Consider the following 22291-nt stretch of genomic DNA (forward strand, 5'->3'; position numbering starts at 1 on the left):
CCAACTTTGAGACATGGGGCATGTCCAGGGAAGGGCAACAGTGCTGTGCAGGGTCTGGAGCACAGTCCTGCGAGGAGCTGCTGAGGGATCTGGGATGGTTTAGGCTGGAGAAGAGGGAGCTCAGGGGAGATGTCGTCCCTCTCTCCAGCTCCCCAAAAGGAGGCTGTGGGCAAGTTGGGGAATCAGTCTCTGCTCCCAGGTAACACCAATAGGACAAGAGAGGATGGCCTCATATTGTGCCAGAGAAGGCTCAGATGGGGTAAGAGGAAAAATTTATTCTCCAAAGAGCAATGACGCATGAACACAAACTGCCCAGAAAGGCGATACAGCCAGGCTCCCCCAAGAGCCCGGCCTGTGCCTTTAAATCCTCCCCGGACGCCCCGCCCCCTGCCGCGCGGCTCTTCCGGCCGTGGCCCCGCCCCTTCCGGCTCCGCTCCCTTAAGCCCGGTGAGGCGGCTCCGCGGTGGCCCTGGTAGCGAGCGGGACTGGGGGTGGTGGGTGCGGGATTGTGAGCGGGTTGTAGCTGGGGAGGTGATGTGGGGGGGGCTCGGGCGGTGCTGGACGGGGCATGGAGCGTCCCCGCCTAGCAGGTGAGGAGGGTGCCAGAGACTGGGCCTGGCAGTCAGGCCTGTGGAGGGCTGTGGGGCCCTGGGGCTGTCCCGATGTCCCCTTCCTTCCTCATTTCTGGGGCACTGTCTCCCGGCAGCGGCTCTCTTGTGCGTATGAGAGCTGCTTATTTTCTGCACGCTTGTCTCTCCGTGGCCAGTGGCAGTGTGCTGGTAGTTAGCCCTGTTCTGCAGGTGGAGGACTCCTCACGCTCTCTCCTCCAGGCCCTGGGCCACGCAGCTGGTTCGAGGATGGTAAAAGCAGCCTCAGGCTGTGCTGCGTGAGGCATTTCATCCTGTGTATGTGCTCCTTTATTCTTAAACTCTGTTTTTAATGGCTTGCAATATCTGAATGAGCATGATGTAGTGTTAAAAAGGAAAATTCAGCAGGTAGTGGTAGTGCTTAACAGTGCACAACAGCTGAGATGGAAAAGGGAGATGGTTATTCAGCAATATTAATACTGGTTCAAGCCTCTTAATGTTCACCATCAGCTTTGCCTGTGACTCTTAGAAGGGTGACACAGAAAACACTCCTTATTTAAACTAAACTAACAGGGTTGTGAAGTACAGTGGCCTGCAGAAATGAGCTCAGCAGCTGATTATGGGCGAGCCAGTACCCACAGCATGATGTCTCATGCTTTGAGAAGCTTATTACTTTGAGTTCCATTAGTATGGCTGATAATCACGGGATACGCACAAGCAAGTGATTTTGTGAGCAGCAGTTATATAGCTGCTGTGTTTGGGTTAGCTCTGATCAGAATACACTTAAGGAACTATGAGCTGCTAGAGTATGAAGCAAAGTCATAATAATTTCAGTGGCTACGCATTTATCTCTCATGCATGAAAGAATTATTCAAAGGAATTTTTTGATCGTATGGGATAAGGTCTCATCCTAAAACTTCCAGCATTACTGCCATGCTGAAGTAACTCCCTGTTATTGTGAGCATGTTTTTCTCTTCTTATGATGTAATACGAGACTGAGGGAGTAATGTATGAAGTGTTTTGAACTGCTTATATCTACCCTGTTTTTCCCACAAAACCTAATTAAGCTGTTAGTCTGGAACTAAAACCATTATTTTGCTATTGATCGGAAACAGGTTAATTTTTTGTGAAAATAACATGTCTGCTTGTTGCCAGGCACTGGATGACCATAACTAAACAATGTCTGTACCACGTGGAGCTGTCCATGCAAAATGGATAGTAGGGAAAGTCATAGGAACCAAAATGCAGAAAACTGCCAAAGTGAGAGTGACAAGGCTCGTACTAGATCCTTACTTACTAAAGGTAAAAGCTGGTTATCTTATCTTGACAGATAACTTTTGTACTGTGCAGAAGAATGTTTTATTAATTTGACCCCTGGAATCATTGATAGCACTTCACAGTGCCAATTCCCTAAGGGACTTGCGTAATGGTTTGGCTGTGAGGATGACTGAAAAGAATGACAGGCGGTGTGTTTTTTCAGGATAGTTCCTATACAGGTTGTCTGCTAAATGTTTCTTTTAAGTGCTTTTTTTAATGCACTTCTGAGTTGGAAAGGTAAGATTTGTTGGCTCACCCTGCGTTTAATTAGTCAGTTTTCCAATAGATTCTGTAGGTGTTCTTCTGTATGCATAATTATAAGCATACTTAGTATTTGAAGCTATATGTTGATGTGCCATAAGAGCATTTTTACTTGTAAATGCTTTTCAAACAGGGAGCAATTAGTATTTTCTCCATTTATATGGAGAAAACTGGAACAAGTAGGTGGTGTAGAAGTTTGCCAATTGTTTTGCTTGGAATCTTAATGCTGAGGTTTACTTTTTTTCCTTCCACAGTTCTTTAACAAGCGGAAAACCTATTTTGCCCATGATCCATTGCAGCAGTGTGTTGTTGGAGACATTGTTCTTCTTAAGGCTTTGCCTGAGCGGAGGAGCAAGCATGTGAAACACGAACTGGCCGAAATTGTTTTCAAGGTTGGAAATGTCATAGATCCGATAACAGGAAAGCCCTGTGCAGGAACCAGGTTTCTGGAAAATCTATCGGATTCAGAAAATCTGACAGAGGCAGATACTACCTATCTAAGTGAAAAACTCCAGGAACTTAAAGTTTGTTCAACAGACAAATAGTGGAGCAAATAATTAAACGGGGCTATCCAGCTCATCTCTGTCATGGATGTTTGGGGCCCTGAAATTGTATGTTAAATGTTTTGGTGAAATTTGTAGTCAAAATAAGTAGCAAGCATAGTTGCTTCTAAGTACAGATGTTCCAGGTGGAAAAAGTTGGTGCCTCAAATGAAAATACAGAAAATGTGAGTTAAATGTTAATGCTTCATTTTGTTGCATGTAGTTCTGCCCAAAGTCTTGGCACTTTCCAAAGCCAGCTGCTCACTTGGAATGACTCTTCTATACTGAGAGATGAGAATACAACTGTGTTTGGTGGGAGGGTCATTATATTTTAATTGTTCTGTATTTCAGGCGATCTTTTGTGATTTGTAGGCTTAAAATGCTATTAAACCTTTTGAAAGGAAGTGTAGAAACTTAAGAACGAGCTACCTGCATGCGTCCTCATTTTCTCTGTAAGTTGCTCCAGCCACCACTGTGTTAACTTCCAAGATCTGACAAAATTCAACTACTTGCCTTTATTATGGCAGTAAAGTGAGAATATTATCTTTGAGTAGCTTAGCATAGTTGTTCTTGTAACCTGTCCAAGGAGTATTTAGGTCTGGGAAAGATGGTTCTCTTCGAATTCCCAGCAGGAGGTAGAAGCTGATAAGAATACAAAGCTGAGAAAGTGGAAGTGAAGGCACTTGGATTTAGGCTTATCAGAAAATCTAATTTAAATGATGCACTTTGAGGGAGTTGCCTCTAGTTTGATAGCAATGATTGGTTAGGCCATACAGCTAAGTGTGCAGCTGTTGTGTGTTGCTGACTTTATCATGCAGGTGTAAAGGGGTGTCTGCATCAAAATAGTGTTTGTAGGGACGGTATCCCATGTTTCTGCATGGAGGGGAGAGTGACATAGCAAAGCTCGGAGGAGGAGTCCCTTTTAAAGTGTCTGCTAATGTCACTGTGTTATTTCTGAACAGAGCTCCTCCGTCGTAAATTCTTTCCTTTTAGAAACAGATGCAGCCTATTCTAGTAGTAAGCTATCCGTTGTTTTCTTTCATTGTCTGAATAATATATGTATTTGCCACTTCCAGTTTTCAGTTTCTTCTGCCTTCGCAATCAGTTTCACCGGCTCCCAGACTGCTCACAAAGTCTCATTCAACTCAGCAAATGATTTGGGCTAGGAGGAATGAGAAACTTAAATTTGCTTCAGTGCTTACTTAGAAACAAATAACGTTGTGGTGGTGGGCCGACTTCCTGCCATCCTGGAGTGCCGTCCCACATCCAACGTGGGATGACACGATGCCTTGATTCAAACTTCTGTGTGAACAAACAACGTGAACGTGGAGTCTGACTTTGAGGTGTCTTTAATACAGGGCTGTAGGTTGATCTGCTTGTTGAGGTGGTTGAGGTAAAGGGGTAATTGTAGCTGGCTGATTAAGGCCCTCATCTGAGTGGAAGGAAAGCTGGGCTCCGATTCTCACTCAGGTGAATACACAATAATCATTATATATATATATATAATAATCAAATACACTCCATCCCTAGAACGGGAACGCTGACCGTACGTTGACAACCCGGCGTTTCGGCGGGTCTTCTGCGCATGCGCACTGCGGCTCCCACAGGGGCGTGGCTGGAGGACCCCCGCACTCCGGAGCCGTTTGCGCCCCCCTCGGCCGGCGGCGGCGCTACAGCGCTCGCCCCCCTCCCCCAGCGCCGGCCCAGGAGGGAGGCGGCCCGAGCAAGATGGCGGCGCGAGTGCTGCTGCGGTGGAGCCCGGCGGGAGCCGGCGCCGTGCCGCGTCTCCCGCCCGGCGGCGGCCTAGCCCTCAGGTGAGCCCTGGGGGGGCTGAGGCGAGCGGGAGAGGGCGGCCGAGGGAGGCGGGAGAGGGAGCCGCCGCTCGCGCGGGTCCCCCCCCCCACACACACGCAGCCTCCCCTCTCCCGCCTGGAAATGGCGCCCCGCTCGCGCCGCGGCTGAAGGGCCGGGGCCGGGCCCGCCGCCCTCCGTGGGGCGGGGAGCCGCGGCCGCTGGGGCGGCCCTCAAGGTCACGGGCAGCGAGGCCAGCCCCTTCCCCTCCTCCCCACCCCCGAGTCCGCCCCTGGGTGGGGATGGCGGCCAGCCCGACACCGGGGCCCGCGCGGCGGCGGTGCGCGGCAGCCGTACGAGGTGTCCTGCGCCTCACGTCCTCTGGCGTTGGGGCGCGCGGCGTGCCCGCGTCTGCCTGTGCTGAACCGCTGCCAGCGCCCGTGCTGTGGCTTCGCTGCTGCACCCGCAAGGCCCCGGCACGCGTGTGCTCCCCGCGGGTGGTGGGCACGCGTCTTCAGAACCCCTGGGAGCTGGGGTGCGTGCACTTGCCTGCAGCCCCCGCGTGTTAGAGCGTACGCACAGACACATCGGCGCGCGTTGGGGCACGTTTGCACGCCCATTGTATGGGGTGTGAGGGGTCAGGCATGCTCATGCCGCTTGGGTGGTCGGGGTGCAGGCAGGCTCTGGGGGTAGGAAGCTGACACGCGCGATCCCTCGGTGCTGGAGACGCAGAGCACCCCGGGTGGGGAGGATGGACGCCCCTTGTCCCTCCCTCCTTTTGAGACGCAAGAAGGTGCTGCCTCAGGTTTAGAACGAGCAGCAGCGCCCCTGGGATCAACTCTGCAAACAGCTTTTTGAAACAAGAAGGGAGAGTGGATATAGCGATGTGCATGGGTTGTACTTTTTGAGTTTCAGATAAACTTTTGACATCTGTTGAGAGCACAAATGAAAAACTGTCCATTACAGACGAGCTGTTTTTCTTTCTTTTCCAGGCAGACATTGATTACTACAGAATCTAAATATTTGACCTGATACCTCCCACTCTATCCTGTTTATACTGTATGCTAACACAGAAGTTAAGGGAGATGGAAATGTCCTCACCAGCACTGTTAATTTAATATGATTAAGCTATTAATTGTTCTCCTTTTGTGGTCACAGCCCAATCTTTGTAGCAAGAAATCTGAGCCTTTAGGTAACATTTGTGGGATAAGCGTTTGCTAGCAAAGTTAGGCAGTGCCGTAAAAGATTGCATGAAAACTCTCTTTAATAAGCGTTATTCACAGAAAATAAAAAGTTGTGAAGTGTGATGGTAATTCCATATAGTGTGTACATGTTCATTGTATGCATTTACTTGTAATTTCACTACTGATGTTCAGGTAATTTGGATCCAATGTCTATTTTACTTGAAACAGATCTTACCGTGCTGTGGAGCATAACGTTAAGTCATTTAAAAGTGGATCTTTGGGGTGGTGGGTTAGTTTAGAACTAATTGGTGGTCGTTGCTTATAGCTAGTCTGTCATTTAGTCCCTAGCTCTTCTCGAGGTAACTGTGGGCACAGATGGCCCCAGCAGGTGAGCTGGCAGTCAGCTCAGAGCATCTTGGTTTGTGGGTGTCTACATAGACACCAGTAGTGTAGGACTTCTTAAGGGATATGGTGGTGCAAATTAAGGCTGTAGCATCTCAGATGAGACACACAGCGTCTGTTTTAATCAATTTCAGCTGCTACCATTCTTAATTGTAAGTAAAGTGGGTATTTAGATGGCTAGTTGTGATTTATTAGTCACCATTGATACGGAACTTTACAATTCCTGAGTAAAAGATTGCATAAATGTCTAAAGTACTGTAAAGAAGAATGCTCTGAATATTAGTTTGCTAATTGCGTTTAGTAATGAGGGGGAGAAAATGTCAGTAGTGCACAGATCTCCCTGTAGATGAAAGAACAAGCTCTGCAGGGCTGAAATTGAGTCCTGCCTCCTGGGGGCCAGTTTTCTGTCCAGTGAGTATTGGTGCTTACTGTACAGGAACTGTGAAAGAGCATGCATTTACTGGGTAGGCTCTCACAGTGTGGCCTCAGCTGAGGCATGGTACGTTCCTGTGGCACCTGGTGCGGGTGTAAAACAGCTGTGCTGTCACCTGTGCCTCTCTCCTCTCTCAGCTCAGATCAGAGAAACCTCAGTTCCTGCACCACCCTTCTCTGGCAACAGCCATGGCATGGAATGCTCCTTTGAATGCATGTACTCAGGAATGACTGCACAGGAATGTGCTTGTATGTTTGTCTGGGGTCAAATAAAGCACTATTTTCAATAAATAAAGCAAAATACTTACCGATTATTTCTTAGCATTGAAGATGATCTTGGCTGCGGTTGTTTTGGTTCTTATTATTTCTCTGCTATAAAATACTTCTCAGTTCATCCATTCTGCTTCCCCAGGGCATCCCGGTTCATTAGGTTTTCAAATGTTGATTGAGGAATGCTGCTGGTGTGAATTACTTCTGTGTAATACAGACTGGTGTGTTCTTTGAGATTTTCTTCCACCAAAAGAAGTTGATGTTTTCTTCTCCTATTTTTTTTTTCTTTGAGGAATTGTCAGAAAGTTTTGATACTGGAAGAGAGCTTTATACCTGAAGATCGAAACCTGTCATCTGGATCTCGTAGTCAGTGATTCAGGGTATAAAGTTGACTTCTGAGATAGGAAATGGTTTAAATTTCCACCTGTGCTGCCACTTTTTTAGTTCTTTGGAGGAATAGTTTAGCATTTCAGCAGAAACTCTGTATCAGAAAGGGGTGACCTGAAGGAAGTGCTTCTTATGAGAAAGAAGAGAAAAGCATTCAGGCTTGGGGGCATAAAGATTGAGTTAAATACAATAGATGAGTCATTTAACTTTTCCTTTCCAGAGCTATATTAAAGCAAACATAGGAACATATGGCACTTACTTTCCTATTTACGCTGTACAAATCTTTCCTTATGCCACTTTTTGCTCTTTTTCACTCCTGTCTGTATACATCAAGGCAGACCTTCTTGGGCAAATACGCTTAATTAAAAAGAATATAAAAAGGCAACAAAAGCAGCCACCTACCCATTTCTTGCATTGCTTACAAAGAATGAGGTTAGAGAGTGCGTGGTTAAGAGTAGAGCTCCCTATCACATAAAATGGTGTGTGAGGAGGTAAACCCCAACATGAAAAGAGCTGCCTTTACCTTGCTGCCAAGTGGCTCAGTGGAAAGAATGAGCAACAAACTGGGTTGTAACTGTATGTTATAATGTTGTTTGTTTTATACTTGATTGTGCCTGTCTTCCCTGCATTATGAGCATTTTCAAGACATGCTCAGTGACAGTGTAATGTACTTGTTAATATGTAGGGGGATGGTATCTTCAGCTAGCAGACCTCGTGAAGACAGTTGGTTAAAATCGCTATTTGTTCGCAAAGTCGATCCAAGGAAAGATGCTCACTCCAACCTTCTAGCCAAAAGAGAGACCAGCAGTCTGTATAAACTACAGAGTGAGTGATATTCTTACGTTTAACGTTACCGTTCCTTTGTCCCATTCCTGCATTTCTCATCTAATGTTGTTGTTTCAGTTCACAATGTAAAACCAGAATGTCTAGAGGCCTACAACAAGCTTTGGTAAGTGTGTGTGTTATGTTTTCATGTTTTAGACGTGTTGATTTGACCACAAGCATTCTAAAAATTGGCAAATAAAATAAATATTAGTGGGGTGGTGGACAAATTCTGCTTTTGCCTTCAGGGTATGATGCTAAATAGCTGTTATTATTTGTGGAGAAAGATGGCAAAAGTTACTTGACTCAGATTACCCCATACTTTTCCTTTTGGAAGTGTCATTTCCTAATCTGCAATTTAGGGTGATGCGTTTTGTGCGAACACAGGTGAAGTTTGTTGGAATAGCTTACTTCCCATCCTTAGCTTTACAATTGCAATTAGATCCTTGCATGCTAGCATGCCCCCCAACTCCAGCTGCCACGTAGGAACTTGTTGAGAACAGTTATTGCCTTCATACAGGAAGGAAAGGGAGAGATCACTGCTTAGTAAAGCTGCAGGCCAGTATTAAAGTATGGTTTGGAGGAGGTTTCGAAAAGGCAGGGTTTGATTTTTCTTCAGTACATCTCTATCTTCCTTCTACAAAGTTACATTACTGAGATCCACTCTTAAAGAGCTACACGAGACTTTGAATAGGGTCTTTGCTTTGGGGTGATATCGTCCAGAGAGAGCAGTGCACTTACCAGTTTTCCAAAAAGTCACAGCTTTGTAAAATGCATGAAGAGTAACATTTAAAATTTACCTATTTAAGAACCAAATTACAGAAATATTAGCCCTGCCCTGCATGTATAATGACTCAGTTGAAGCCGGAACAGTTGCTTTTCTAAGGAACTGAATGTATAATTTGGAAATGTAGTGAGACTCCCATGTTTGGAGACAGCAGGGTTTCCCACTGTCATTGACCATATTGTCAGTGAAATAAAACGTTCTCAGTGCAGTGGTAGCCTACTGCAACCAATTCTTAGCTGGGCCGTATTGGCTGGGACTCCACTTGGGATGGAGGGTGAAGAAATTCACACCTCCTCATTTATGTCCTCACCTCTGTTAGGAGTATTTTGTACAGCATTGTGTAACTTAGCCGTGTTAAGCTTTGAAATGGGGCTAGATAACCCAAACCTATTTCCCTTCCTATACAAATGGACAAATCCACTAGAATAACTTTACAACATTAAGTATTTTTAACCTTTTTGTTTAAAAAATACATATACAGAGAGGCATGACTAGCCTTCAACTATCTTTCTGTTTAAAAGCTTAATATAAACATTTGCAATTATAAGAGACAGAGGACCGCTTCTCTGCAGTGTCTCATGAGCTCTGCATGAAAGCAGAAGCTTTTATTTTCAAGGAAGGAAATGATAACAAAGAAGGAAGCTGCTGATAGCAGCCAGATGAGGTATGTGGGGTTAGGTTTATTCTTACCAGACTACAAATAGTTGAAGTATTCCAGGGAAGGACAGAACTTGAGAGGGGAGTAATTCAGAAATGGAAGCGCTTCTGAACTTCCCTCCTTCCTCCCCCTAAATTAAGCATGACAAGTAAATTCCTTATAAGGATTAGTCATCGTGGACTCATGAAGAGAGAACATAACAAAGGCAATTAAGAGAACACTTTATGAATCATTGTGCTTAAGGGTCCCCTTCTGAAGAAGTAGTAAGTTATTTTTAAAAGGAAAAAGATGGTTTTCAAGTCTATGAATGACAACATATTGTGTCTTTTTTTAATATAATTTAGAAAAATATCTTTAAGGATTATTGTAGAAATAATTTAACATTCCTGCTTAAAGCTGCCTTTCTATGAACTCATTGCAAAAATAAACTGATAGTGACTGAAAACATCATTGGAAAGTCTCCTATTGTATAATTTCCACTGTAATGAGAAATACTGAAATACAAATTGGTAATGAAGTTTGCTGTGGGTCATCAAGAAAGTCATTGGTAGAACCAAGAGGGAAACTTGCATATTCTGACTGTCAGGACAAGACCAGCCTACTTGCTATTATTTGGTATCATGCAGAAATATGGCCTGTTTGCTGCAGAGAAAGGGTAGTAATTATTAAGGGGAAAGTATTAAAAGGCAAAGTTCAACCAGCCCAAAAAACATTCATCAATATACAGTGCAGTGAAAGCTGACTTAACCAAGTTAGCTATCAGTAACACTTAATGTCCAGATGTTAATGCAAGTCACCTTTTAAAGTTTGGAAAAACACTACCAACACTGGAAATAGTCGAACAGAACTTTGGTGTTGGACCTGTAGGCAGTTTCACTATGTGCTTCGGTGGACAAGTTGCCTCAAACTAGATCTGCTTTCTGAAGCCCTGGGAAGCAATAAGGCAGCATAGTACTGAGCACAGTCTTCATCTGCTCAACCAAATACTTGTTTTTATTCATTCAGCTCAGTAAGAGTTAATAATGCTGTCATTGGTAAGGAAGAAAGACTGTCCTTTTCTACTGTTGTGTTCATAAAGAAAACATTTTCCTAAAGCAAATCACCCGTGTAGCTAGGCTGTGCTTTCTGTAAATGAGACATCCTGATGCTTATTTTCCTACTGTGTTGGATAACCTAGGTGATACCACATAATTCATTGCATCCAGAGAGCTGTACCATGGTGTGCATTTATCGTACAGTGTAAGAAATAGTAACACTCACCTTATTTTTGTGTAGAGTTGTTGCTATCTTTCCCCTCGTATAGCAGATTCTTGTATTTCAGCTTTCTCTTCTGAAACATAGAGCTTGTGAATTTTCATACCATAATGATAAACGTGTGGTGCTTTGTTATACATATCAACTGTAGCCTCCCTGAAGGAAATGCAACATAGTGTCTGTATTCCTTGTTTTCAAGTCAAGAGGTGCTGCCAAAGATTCATGAAGAAAAACACTACCCATGTGCACTGGTGGGGACTTGGAACACGTGGTACGGAGAGCAAGATCAGGCTGGTAGGAGATAGAAGTACAACAGAATGTAAAACCATACAAGTGAAACGTGTGCTTGGCAGGTTTCTTCTCTTTAAATCATCTCTGTTGATAGTAAACCTTTAGCAATGTATACAGTGAGGATGTGTGTGCGTTGGTTATCAGTAGTCGTATTAACATTTGCAGTGCTTGCTTTTTGTCTTGTTGAGTTCGACAGTGAAGCTTTTAATTCCTAAACTTTGTCCTCTCATTAATACTTTCCTGTTTTCCAGGTGGTAGATTGACAATTGGAGAAATCCTTGTCAAATTTGCTCCTGTAACATTTTGCAGGCGCGGGTTGTGTTCCTGAATATTTAAGCCAAAGGCAAAGGCTTACAAAGGCAGAGTTGTATTGGCTTATAAGCCAAAAAAAATAAAAATAAAAAGCTTTACTCAGACTTTTATGCTGCAACTGCTGTACGATAATGAAATGCTAATCATACATGCCATCTGAAAAAAGGATTGCATTGTGAACTCACACTAATCTAAATTTTTACTGGGGGTTTTCTGTTCATGTTCTTATAAGGATACCACCTAACAATGCAGATTGAAAATACATTGAACTAGAAAGCACTGAAGAGCTGCTACAGAGGTAACTGCAAAGAGACTTGCACAGAAAGAAAACCTGAACGATTTCCTGGGCCCTGGGAAAAGGATAGAATGGGAAACCACACATACAGAGCGGTGTGCCAGTGCTTGTTGTGTGGTGGGAGCCCCATGGTTAGAGCTGTGCTAGTGTCAGTGTCACTGCTTTGTTATCCAAGAAGCCCTGTGCACAGCAGGGTGGGTGGAACTAGATCATCTTCCAGCCCAAGCTGTTCTGTGTTTCAGTGCACCCAGTAAGTTTTCCTGCATTCGCAGCATATTGCAATATTGACACTGCACAAATGTGAGGAAACAACTGTAGATAAACCAAACAATATCTGAGAAAGAATTGTTAAAAGTTGAAGGGAAAGCGGGCAATAATTGAAATGAGAATGCTTAGCCAAATCTCATTCATTGTTTTTATAATGTATTAACACAGACTATATCTGTAATTGCATCCATAGCTTGGCTTGAAAATGTTATTGCAACAGTCCTGGCAGTATAATAAAGCAGATTATGGGGTTTTTTCTTGTTCAGTACTTGCGCTCAGGCTGTGTTAATACTGTCTGGATATATCAAATTTGCCCTGGGGATTAGGCAGTAGATGCAGGCATACTGGATGAATCTGCTGTCGGAGCGAAGTGCTTTATACATTAGTCTCGAGTTCGCTCTCCTGGAAAAGGCTCAGGACTTCTGTATAGGAGAGCAAATTGCTTTTCTGACTCCTTGAGTTGAAATATCGTTACCTTGCTTTATTAAGTGCTTGTAAATAAATCTAGTTAGAATTTATTAGAGCCATTTAGTATGCCTTATTAAAGAGAGAATACTTTGAAAAGACTGTCAAACGCAAATACCTATTCTGAAATTTTTGTGTTTTTATGGGGAAAATCCCAGCGAATGTAACAATTGTAGCACATTTAGATATATTCTGGTATGCTTTTTTAATTTAATGTTTATCACAGAAATAACATTTGCATCATTTTTTGTGTCCTGCTGAAAGTTTCTTATGCTCTTTTTGCTTGAGTAACTTGCTAAACTAAAAAGTCTACTACTCCCTTGCCCTTAGATGAAATCGTTTTAGAACGTCTTTATGAATAAGTCAGCCTCTTCAACTGAATCTCAATTTTAAATTACAGTCGTGTAAAGTCTTCACATTTTACTAGCATGGCAACAAAGCCTCCTCTTAGAAATCTTCCTGTTATCCTTAAACTGTGAAATTTTTGAAAGAACGCTTTTCAAAAAGCAGATGATTCTGTTAAACTGCTCAAATGTGTATTGCTTTCCTTAATGAAAATCTTGTGTTTAAACCTGTTACATGACTTCTGTTTTTGTATAATTCTGCTGTATGAAAAGCATCTTATAGTGTGATATTCCATAAGTTTTGCCATTTGCACGCAACACCCATGAAAAGACTTCCTGTTTCTGTTTCAGTTCATCTATGGAGGTATGAGGGAGGCTACCCAGCTCTCAATGAGGTCATGAGTAAACTCCGTCAAAATAAGGTAAAACCCTTGGATTGTGTTAGAAATGGTTAATATTCTCAGAAAAGAACATAGAATAGAGCAAAACAGTGCCCATTTGGACACTTGCTTTTACTTAGCGCTTTCTGTGCAGCCTTAGAAACAGATTGGAAGAGATTCAGGTTCAGAAATATTGGGTCTTAACGTTAGAGATTCTCAGATGCTCTATGAATGTGCCAGCTGAAATCTTCAAGAGATCCCAGGGGAATTTAGACGCCTTCACAGCTTAAAGGATTCCGGTGTCCAGAACCTCAGTATAGTATTGAAAAATCTAAACCACTCTAGGGTATATGCTCTGGGTTTTTTGTTGTTGAAACATACACAGTTTGACAATGATCCCATTGTTTTTTAAGGAGTTCACAGAGTTTCGCAAAGAACGAGGTAACATGCTTCTCTCTCGCAAGAACCAATTACTGCTGGAATTCAGCTTCTGGAACGAACCTGTTCCCAGAGAGGGGCCGAATATTTATGAACTGAGATCCTATCAACTTAGAGTAAGTTTCAGGTGGTTTTTTTTTTTTTTTTTTTACTTCTTTAAGCTGTATGATGTCATGAAATGTTCAAAGAGCGTTTATACAATGCGGATGGAAAACAGACCTCTTCTTAAAAATCTGGTTCTTATCAAGGCTGATGGCTGAGTCACTGTTGCTCTCAAAGTGTGGGGTCCAAAGTGAAGGCAGGCTCCAACAAGATACGAATGTCTCCTGCGAAGGGCTGAAAATGCTGAATGTGTTTTAATTTGAGGGAAACTTCTGGTAAATGACTGAGAAGTAATATAGTAAGTAAAGTGAGTAATTATAGAGGATTATAATATGCTTTTCACTTGAAGGAAGAGATTTTATTATTAGTGTTTTCCATATGTAAACGTGAAAACCGTCAAAATACTGTGACTTTCTTTAAGCTACAATTTTAACCATCTGTTTTGTTTTTGTAGCCTGGAACTATGATTGAGTGGGGAAATTACTGGTAAGTACTGCCTTAGCACTTTGCTTTTCTCTTTGAGAGATGTGTGTTTAAAAGTTATGAAGTGGAAGTGACAGAATGGTACTGAAGCATTTCAGGCCCCCAGTTAATGGTCTGCTTCTGTTCTCAGGCATCTTGTAAAATAGTTCTTTGGCCCTCTGTTTATCCTTTGAGGAAGGGAAAAGGAATTCTGTGTGCAAACGACACTGTGGGCTACGTGGTTTGGTTTTCTTTTACATAACCCTTCTAGTTCGATATCATATAGCAGAAATAATTTATTTTTAGTAGAAAGCACTGCTCATTGGAGGGTGCTGTTAGCTCCAGAAGAGTGTGTTCATCTTCCACAACTTCAGCACCAGTAGAAGTGGACTTATTTTTCTTCCAGATGTTCTAAGTCTTGACTCTTCTAATCTTTAAAAGTCAAGTTGTTTCTTGAAAACCTATTGAGCAGCACATTTGCATTCTAATGTATGGGTTAAAAGCATTTGAGACAGTCTCCTCTTGAGTGTATGCTTCTAATTTTGACTTATTTAACACTAATGTAAGTTTCTTTCAGTTCACATTCAATAAGCTCATGCAGTTCTTACGGTTGATAGTTAAATAGCTTGGAGTATTTTCAGTTATTTTGACAAAGGTGAGGACTTGGATTTTTAGTTATGCCATTGTCACTGGTATATTTCATTTTATTATAGTAATTTTCAAGTAAATTGAGTTTTGTATTGTTATAAAATAAGCATCTCTACAGCAGTAGCCAACCTGTTTTAGAAGGTGAAACAGATCTATAATTTTAAAAGGTACTCATCTTGCTTACACAACAAATCATGAAGTGTAACGTAACAGAGATCCACGTGGAAAAAAAAACTATTATTTTCTGCAACCATAAAATCTGTGGTAAATGAGTGTGACAAAGACAAGGTGACAGAAGCCCAAGGTTTTTGTCTGAGAGCTCGATACTGTTCAAGCAGTTATCATTATAATGGATCTAGTCTTGAAGACTTAATACACAGTCCAATGAAGCCATAGGCCTCAAATTTTAATGTGATCTAGCAAGACATAGGAATATTTTAACTACTTAGTGCTAGAAATCAATGTGGTTTGTTTTTTTTTTCCTCATTTTTAATTGATAAAGTGTACAGCAAATGCTGTTTAACATTTGGGATTCTGTTCAGGTCTGCTTTCTTTTCAATTATCATTCATTTGCTACCAGGTCTGCTGTTCTTAAAGGCTCCTTTTCTCTTCTGCAGGGCCCGTGCAATTCGTTTCCGACAAGATAATAACGAAGCAGTTGGAGGATTTTTCTCACAGATTGGACAGCTGTATATGGTTCATCACCTTTGGGGTAAACTTGTTTATGTTGGCTGCTTTTTTTCTCACTCAGTCAGCCCATAACAGACTGTTGACTTTGCCCAGGGGACAAGGGTTTTACAAAAGTCAGAGGAATGTCTTAACGAGTTTTTTCTTTTACATCAACTACATTGATTTTCTATATTTTTGCGTAGACAACTTTATTTTTGAAAGAAACAAGTAGAACTGAACATTTCTTCATTTGTCTTGTTCCTGTCAAGTTTCTTAAGGCCTTTTCTTATCTACTTGTTTGCTTTCAATAACGTAAGCTTGACAGCTCAGATCCCAGATCATTTTTCCATCCCCATTCATGCTGAAGTCAGATTTTTACAGCTTAGTTTCAAGCATCACACATACCACACCTAAAAGAAGGGAAGTCAAGCAGTGATTTACATTGCAGCATTACAGTGTTCTGGCTTAATCCACCTGTTTCTACCAATGCTTAGGTTCTTTCTACTTTAGGATTATTTTACCTTGAAGAAACTCATTGTCTAATGTTTATTTTAGAAAACATGCAGTATCAATTTCAGATCTTGACAATTCAGAATACTGTATTCGAGTATTAGAAGTGTGATTCCCACCACCCATGTAGAACCCTGTTGCATTGTCTCCCTTACCCATTTTAAGACATTCCTCCCTGCTATGTTTAGGCTTCTTCTTGCTGCCACTGATAGCCTTTATTGCATTTAAAAACTACAGTCAGTACACAGGTCAGGTCAGGTTTTTTGGACATTTTTTTACAGAAATGCTCACAGTCAGTGAGGAATGCTTTATGGAGCACTGTTTGACTTTACCCACCACCACCCAAAACACGCCAGCCATGCAGTACTTACATAGTGTAGCATCTGCAGAGTACACTTCTCTCTCTTCCCCAGTTCCTTCTATTTGCATTGGTTTGAGAGTTTTTGTGGAGAACATCTTAATTCTTTCCTTCCTAGTTTTTGCAGTCTCCTAATAACACACTAGAATACTTTTAAGGGAGCTGTACATGCGTAGAAGGAAAAGGAGTCACTTATCAGCTTTGTACTCGTTGTTGTCTCTCACCAGCTTACAAAGATCTCCAGACCAGAGAAGATATAAGGAATGCTGCGTGGCATAAACCTGGCTGGGATGAGCTAGTCTATTACACAGGTAACATATTAACTTCTTTGGAATGCTGGAGGCAGACCTTGCTGCAGGCCATTGTTTTTATTCTTCTTTACATTGTTCAGTGATAAAAAGTTTGCATCTTTGGAAGCCAACAGTAAAATGTATCTGTATATTAAATTATTACCTCTAATATTTCACTTAAATACTGGAGCATTGTTAAATACATTCCTTTGAGATGGGAAATTAGACTTTGGAACTGATACCTGGAGATCGCTCAGATGAAAGATAGCTTTCATTACAAAACTCAGAAAATAATGCTAAAAATGACAGATTTTAGTTCCATGAGCTTTATTCCAAAGAAAGCATACCAGAAAAAATGTAAGATATCTTTTGTCTTCAAAAGAGCAGACAAATTACATTAAAACCACAAGTTTCTCAAAATGACTGTGCTTCAGTTACAGAACTGTTGGTGGTTACTGATGATTTGGCATGCACTAGCTAGGGAGTAATTTGAAGACGGTAGTATCTGTTGAAACTGAGCATGCAGAGCTATTGATGATCTCTGTTAGTGAAATTAAACCCTATCTCAATTTTTTTCAGTGCCCCTTATTCAGGAAATGGAGTCCAGAATCATGATACCATTGAAGATTTCTCCACTTCAGTAAAGTCATTGATTTACTTGTGCCTACATAGATAAAGTGACAAGTATTTGTCTTAATTAATTTATGGTATACATTGTATATCATAGTCAAAAATATAAAAGTACTGTATTGAGCTTATAAAGGAGACCTCTTTTCTTCAGAATCTAGTGACCTTTTCCTCTTGGGATTGTACCGGAAAAAAAGAAATACAGGCCTGTAGCTAAAAGGTTGGTTAATTCTAAAGAAACTCCTCAGGTTAAGTATGGCATATGGTTTTTAATATCTTCTCCTAGATAGAAAGTGCCCGTTGTTCACAACAGCAGTAGAATGGAGTGTTGTAGTTGCTGTGGCCTTTGTGTAGCATTTATAATGACTGCAGATTGAAAAAAACAATGGGGAAGTTCTGCAATCAGGAGCTTTGAAACCCTCATGCAGCTGACCTAGCTGTTCTAGCAGGGCTGAAAGCACTAAGTAGCTCTAAATTTACTAATAGACGGTTATTAATTGAGGATAATATCTGTCAGGTGATAGCTTATGGGCAGAGAATAGGGCATTCTGTTTTGCAAGGACACTGAAACTTGATGAAACTTACACATTTTTCTAGATATCAACATCTGGAATTAATCTTGTGAAATTATGTAGAGCCTTTTTTTTTTAGAAGTATGACCCACTGTTTCCAAAGAGATACTGACATGACATGGTTGTCTGAACGTCCTGCAGAGAAGCAATTTCAGTGAAATAAATTTATCTATAGAAATAAATCTAGGAAAAGGGGTTTTATTTAATAAGCAATCATGACTTCAGACATATGCTTGGTCAGGTGTTTCACTAACTGTACAGTAGGTACTTAAGAATTAATGTGTGAAACTGGCGCATGCTGAGTCAATAGGATTGGCATAGAGCAGTGTACCATTATGTCCAGTTCTATTTTGGTTTCACTTTTAGACTAGAAAATATCAACACTTTTAGTGTCTGCAATGATGTGAACATCCTGTAAGTGAAAATAATAATCTCTTTTCAAAGTGGCTAGAAGAATCAGTGTAACATAGAGAATGTACAAATCAGTTACTGAATGTCCAGTTTGTACATTTCAGTGAGTTTCAGGAAAAACATCGGTCAATAAAATCCTTTTAATTTTCACATATTACTGGCACCATATACGTATTGCACCATCTGTCTTTTCTCTCATCTTGCAGTGTTTCTGATGAACAGTTTCAATAATTGCGTACAACATTTCAGCTTACTGAATCAGTATCACTTCCAGTATCACTTCCCTGTGTCAGGGACAGCATTTCAGCTCTCCTTCTCCAAAATTAATTTACAATATGGCCATCATATGCCATTTTCTTAAATGTTTTAAGCGCTATGGTGATAAATACAAAATATTCCTCCCTTTTCATTTTCTCCATAAGTTATGCTGAAGTTTTCAGATCTAATTTCTTCCTTTTTCTCATGTAAAACACACTCCACTCTTACCTTCATCTTGGACAAGGTCAACATTTGATCTGATTCTTGTTTGATTTTACATTTGCTTCCTGTGTGTGTTGTCAACTGATGATGGGATTTTACTGAGTAAACTTCTGTACTGTGTTAGCTTCAAGTTCTCAGCTTGGCGTAGCTGATGTGCCAAGTACATCATTTCAGCTGTTCCTTCTTGTCAGTGAGTTATGTGATCAGTGCTACCATTTGGGACTTCTCCAGACTTCTGGAGCTACTCTTTAGCTACAAAGAAAAAAAAAAAGACAACATCAGTTTGCAGTCCTTGTTATTTGTTATCTCTCCCAGTGTCCGCTCTTATTTCTTGTTCTTAGAGACCTGGTAGTTTAACCCTCATAACCAACCAGCTCGGGGACAGAAAAAAGATGAAAAACATTTTTGGAGTTAAAGGATTTTGTGGATTCTGTTGCAATCCATGTTTCTCACCTTCAGCCAGGAACACTAGGAATTAAATACAGTCGGGAAAAAACTCTTGTTTTAAGGCCCATTAAATTCGGCATGAGTCAAATATGTAAGGAATAATGGGATGTGCTGCATGTGGCACAAGTCTCCTGAGTCTTCATGCGTTACCTAAGATCAGAATTCCAGGTGGTGTTGCAACACATTCTGAATGTGCCTGCTGTCGTCCTGTGCTACAAACTCCTGCTGTGTCCATCACTGGAGAGACACGACTTCCTGTTACTTTAGTTTTGGAGAACTATGTGAGATAAACACACAAGCCATAACGCAATAAGTAATGACAGTCTTTCTAAGGAACTGTTGCCTGAGCTTTTTTTAAAGTTGGTTTTCTCCTGTTGTGAACATTATTGTGATTTTTCCTCTTACTGCCATGGCCAGCTTTGCTTTCTTCCTTTCACTGACCAAATATCAATGTATCTTAGAGTAGAAATCAGAACTGAATTCACTGAGGTCACTTTCCAGTGGTTGGAAAGCAGGGAATGATGCCCACAAAGGTCTCTGGTAATTGCTAACTTCTGATCCAGTTCACAGCACTGTAATGAAGACGTGAACTGAAATTTTAGTGGTCCTGGAGTCTTCCTAAAAAGATGACGAATTGATCTTCTTAAAAAGTCCCCTCTTGGAAATTGAAGATACAACTAAAAGCAACTCTGCCTCATGAATAATCACACTGAAATAAAATGTTTTATATGAAGCAATGTGCTTCCCCGTAGCTCTTAGTCAGGAGACCCACTTGAAGACAAAACTGTTATCTGTCCCATAGCATGCACTGCTCTCCAGCTCATAACGTGGTGGCTTACGTTCAAGTAAACGAGTAGCTTGGTTGTAATATTGAAAGTTCCCTCATGCTGCTTTATTCTCTCTTGTTTTTGTTGTTGTTTTCCAGTATTTTACAGACGAGAGCTGCTCACTGAACTAATCCTTCCGGTGCCTCCTGTGCTAGGAGGTAGGGGCTTGCTGCTGGCCCACTGGAGGGGGGGTTGCTTTTTTCTAAGCAGTCAGACCTAAAGAGTCTTGTGAAATCGTTGGCATAACGCCGTGTTTCCATAGCAGTCACACTGACAGAAGATCCTGTTGTGAATGTTAACATCTCCGTGGCACAAAGCCCCATGCACCACCGTCTTCTGACTGTGGCGTTAGTGGAATTACATATACTTGAAGCCTGTCGTAATGTTTGTAGGATCAGGGCCTGTAACTGTAGCCAAGTAGCTAGATGGTTTTTAATTCAATAGAAAAGTGCAACAAACAGAAGTACTTTCTTGCTTCATAACTGTAGAATTGTAGGGAAATGCGCTGAATAAGAGCAGGAGTTTACACTTGTTCTACCCATGCACTCTTGCCTAAACAAAAGCGTGATTGTACATGGGCTGCCCTTGGAGCTGGCTGAGATTCTTCTCAGGAGGAATTCCAAGGAGATCATGTTTAATACTCCCAGAAGAGTTCTGGTGAGCAGCCTCCCAGTTGTTGTCTGTCTTGTCTTTTGTGAAGGTGTTTAAACTCAGTGTAGGAATGTCCAGTGTAACTGTTTGTATCTGTTTCTGGCTTGGGTTTTTTTTAATCATTCAACTTTTCTAGTGTTTAAATACTGTTGTAACTTATTGCCTCTGCTTTTAGCCAAAAACGTGAGTTGGCGTTACTGAGAGCTGTCATTCATCACTATCACTAATCTGTGGCTCCATTTCTCCCTTTTTCCTGCCTATCTGTTCTGATGGTGTAGCAGAATGGGCAAAACAAGTCCTTGTTTTAATTGCTGGTGATGCTTAAATAGTTGGACAGGATCACTTCAACTTGATTTAATCATATTAAATTAAGGAAACTTCGTGCAAGTTGTGCAAACTGGTAGTGGTTATCTTGCAGAGACAGTGTGAGGTTCTGGAAGGTAAGCACATCACTTTTTTATCTTCCTATCTACAAAATGCTTGGTGGGGTGGAAGAGGTGAACCTAAGAATTACAGCACTCACACTGATTTTTCAGTTTCCAAAAAAAATACTGGGACTATTTGGAAGCACACAGAATATATGAGCCTGCATAGAGGGTTTTTTCCCCAGGACAAGTTATGTCAGCTCATCTTTCTCTTTTTTCTGTGATGTTATTATGGGGATGGAAGTGGAAGCCATCTCTCATTCTGTCATTAGTAAAGCTTTTTACATTATCTCAGATGCGATTCTTATAAGTCAGGGAAATAAAAGTACCATCATGTGTCAGCAAAGCTGGTTAAAAAGACGCACTCACAACAGATATTGGAGATCTGCTGACAAAAAAAAGCACAATTTATCAAGTGAGTTCTGCATAAGGTCTCAGTTGGATCAGACACTGTAGCAACAAAAGACAGGCTCTTAAGAAACAAGGATTCATTAGCTGAAATCTCAGAGAAATACTTGTTTGGAACAGGTTAGACTTCTGGCACAGTTTGAGGGTGGTTGATCCACACTTGAGGCAGAGAAAGAGACCAGATAAGTTTCCCACTGTTTTCTTAATCAGTAGATATTTTGTAAAGATAGGTGAGTCAGCTTCCATCCAGTTATAGGTTGACAGAGAAGAGATTCTTAAATAAATAAAACACTTAAGTAAACAGTGTTACTGTCTGACAAAATCACAATTTTAGAGCTTGCTTGCAAGTGTGTTAATGAGGTATGTGAAGCAGTGTATCATTTGCCTTAAAATATGCTTCTGGGATACTGATGAATATTGCATGTACCTTGGATTTGCATGCATCTCGTGTCTTTTAGACTCTATAGGTTGAGTAACAACGATGTTGAGTAACAGATTACACCTCAGGTTCTCCTATAGCCATATTTTAATGAAATCAGAGTGATGTAGGTGGGAAATATTACTGAATGTTCACTGTTTAACCTAGTTTGGAGATTCTTTGGAATGGAAAGTATTTACCTCTTAGATTACGTTGTTGTTGATTAGACAAACTTCTGTTTGGTAGCCACCTCGTTTTTCTTTTGCTATCCCAATTCAATGGTTCAGTGGTTTTGCAGCAGTAGGTACACAATATTAACCAGAGGCCAATCCATTAAGGTGTTATTAACTTGTTGATACCTACCTTGGGTCTTCACTTCTGAGTGAGTAATGAACTGACCTTTCCACTTCGGAGAAGATGTTTTTAAAAAATCTTCATATTTTCATTACAAAATATTTGGTTAACATGGTGCCATTTGCAATAGGCATTTCATGTAAGAG

General features: G+C 41.3%; 2 protein-coding genes across 7 annotated transcripts; both read left to right on the plus strand.

The window, feature by feature from the left end:
• On the plus strand, positions 377-3125 carry MRPS17 (mitochondrial ribosomal protein S17). Of its 6 annotated transcripts, none has more exons than XM_021415996.1 (4): positions 401-472; positions 767-905; positions 1743-1889; positions 2420-3125. In XM_021415996.1, exons 3-4 carry the CDS (start codon positions 1767-1769, stop codon positions 2708-2710), a joined length of 414 nt encoding a protein of 137 aa, XP_021271671.1. In that variant the 5' UTR covers positions 401-472; positions 767-905; positions 1743-1766; the 3' UTR covers positions 2711-3125. The 6 variants fall into 6 exon arrangements, with proteins under 6 accessions (XP_021271669.1, XP_021271675.1, XP_021271671.1 ...); XM_021415995.1 differs by having other exon boundaries at positions 419-472; positions 801-905; XM_021415997.1 differs by having other exon boundaries at positions 420-447.
• Positions 4366-18289, plus strand: NIPSNAP2 (nipsnap homolog 2). The gene is made up of 10 exons (XM_021415986.1): positions 4366-4521; positions 7859-7998; positions 8077-8122; positions 10894-10988; positions 13020-13090; positions 13462-13602; positions 14043-14074; positions 15316-15410; positions 16463-16546; positions 17105-18289. The coding sequence occupies exons 1-10, from the start codon at positions 4436-4438 to the stop codon at positions 17167-17169; spliced, it is 855 nt and encodes a 284-aa protein (XP_021271661.1). The 5' UTR covers positions 4366-4435; the 3' UTR covers positions 17170-18289.

This window comes from Numida meleagris, chromosome 18, assembly GCF_002078875.1.
Source record: "Numida meleagris isolate 19003 breed g44 Domestic line chromosome 18, NumMel1.0, whole genome shotgun sequence".
NCBI classification, from domain to species: Eukaryota; Metazoa; Chordata; class Aves; order Galliformes; family Numididae; genus Numida; species Numida meleagris.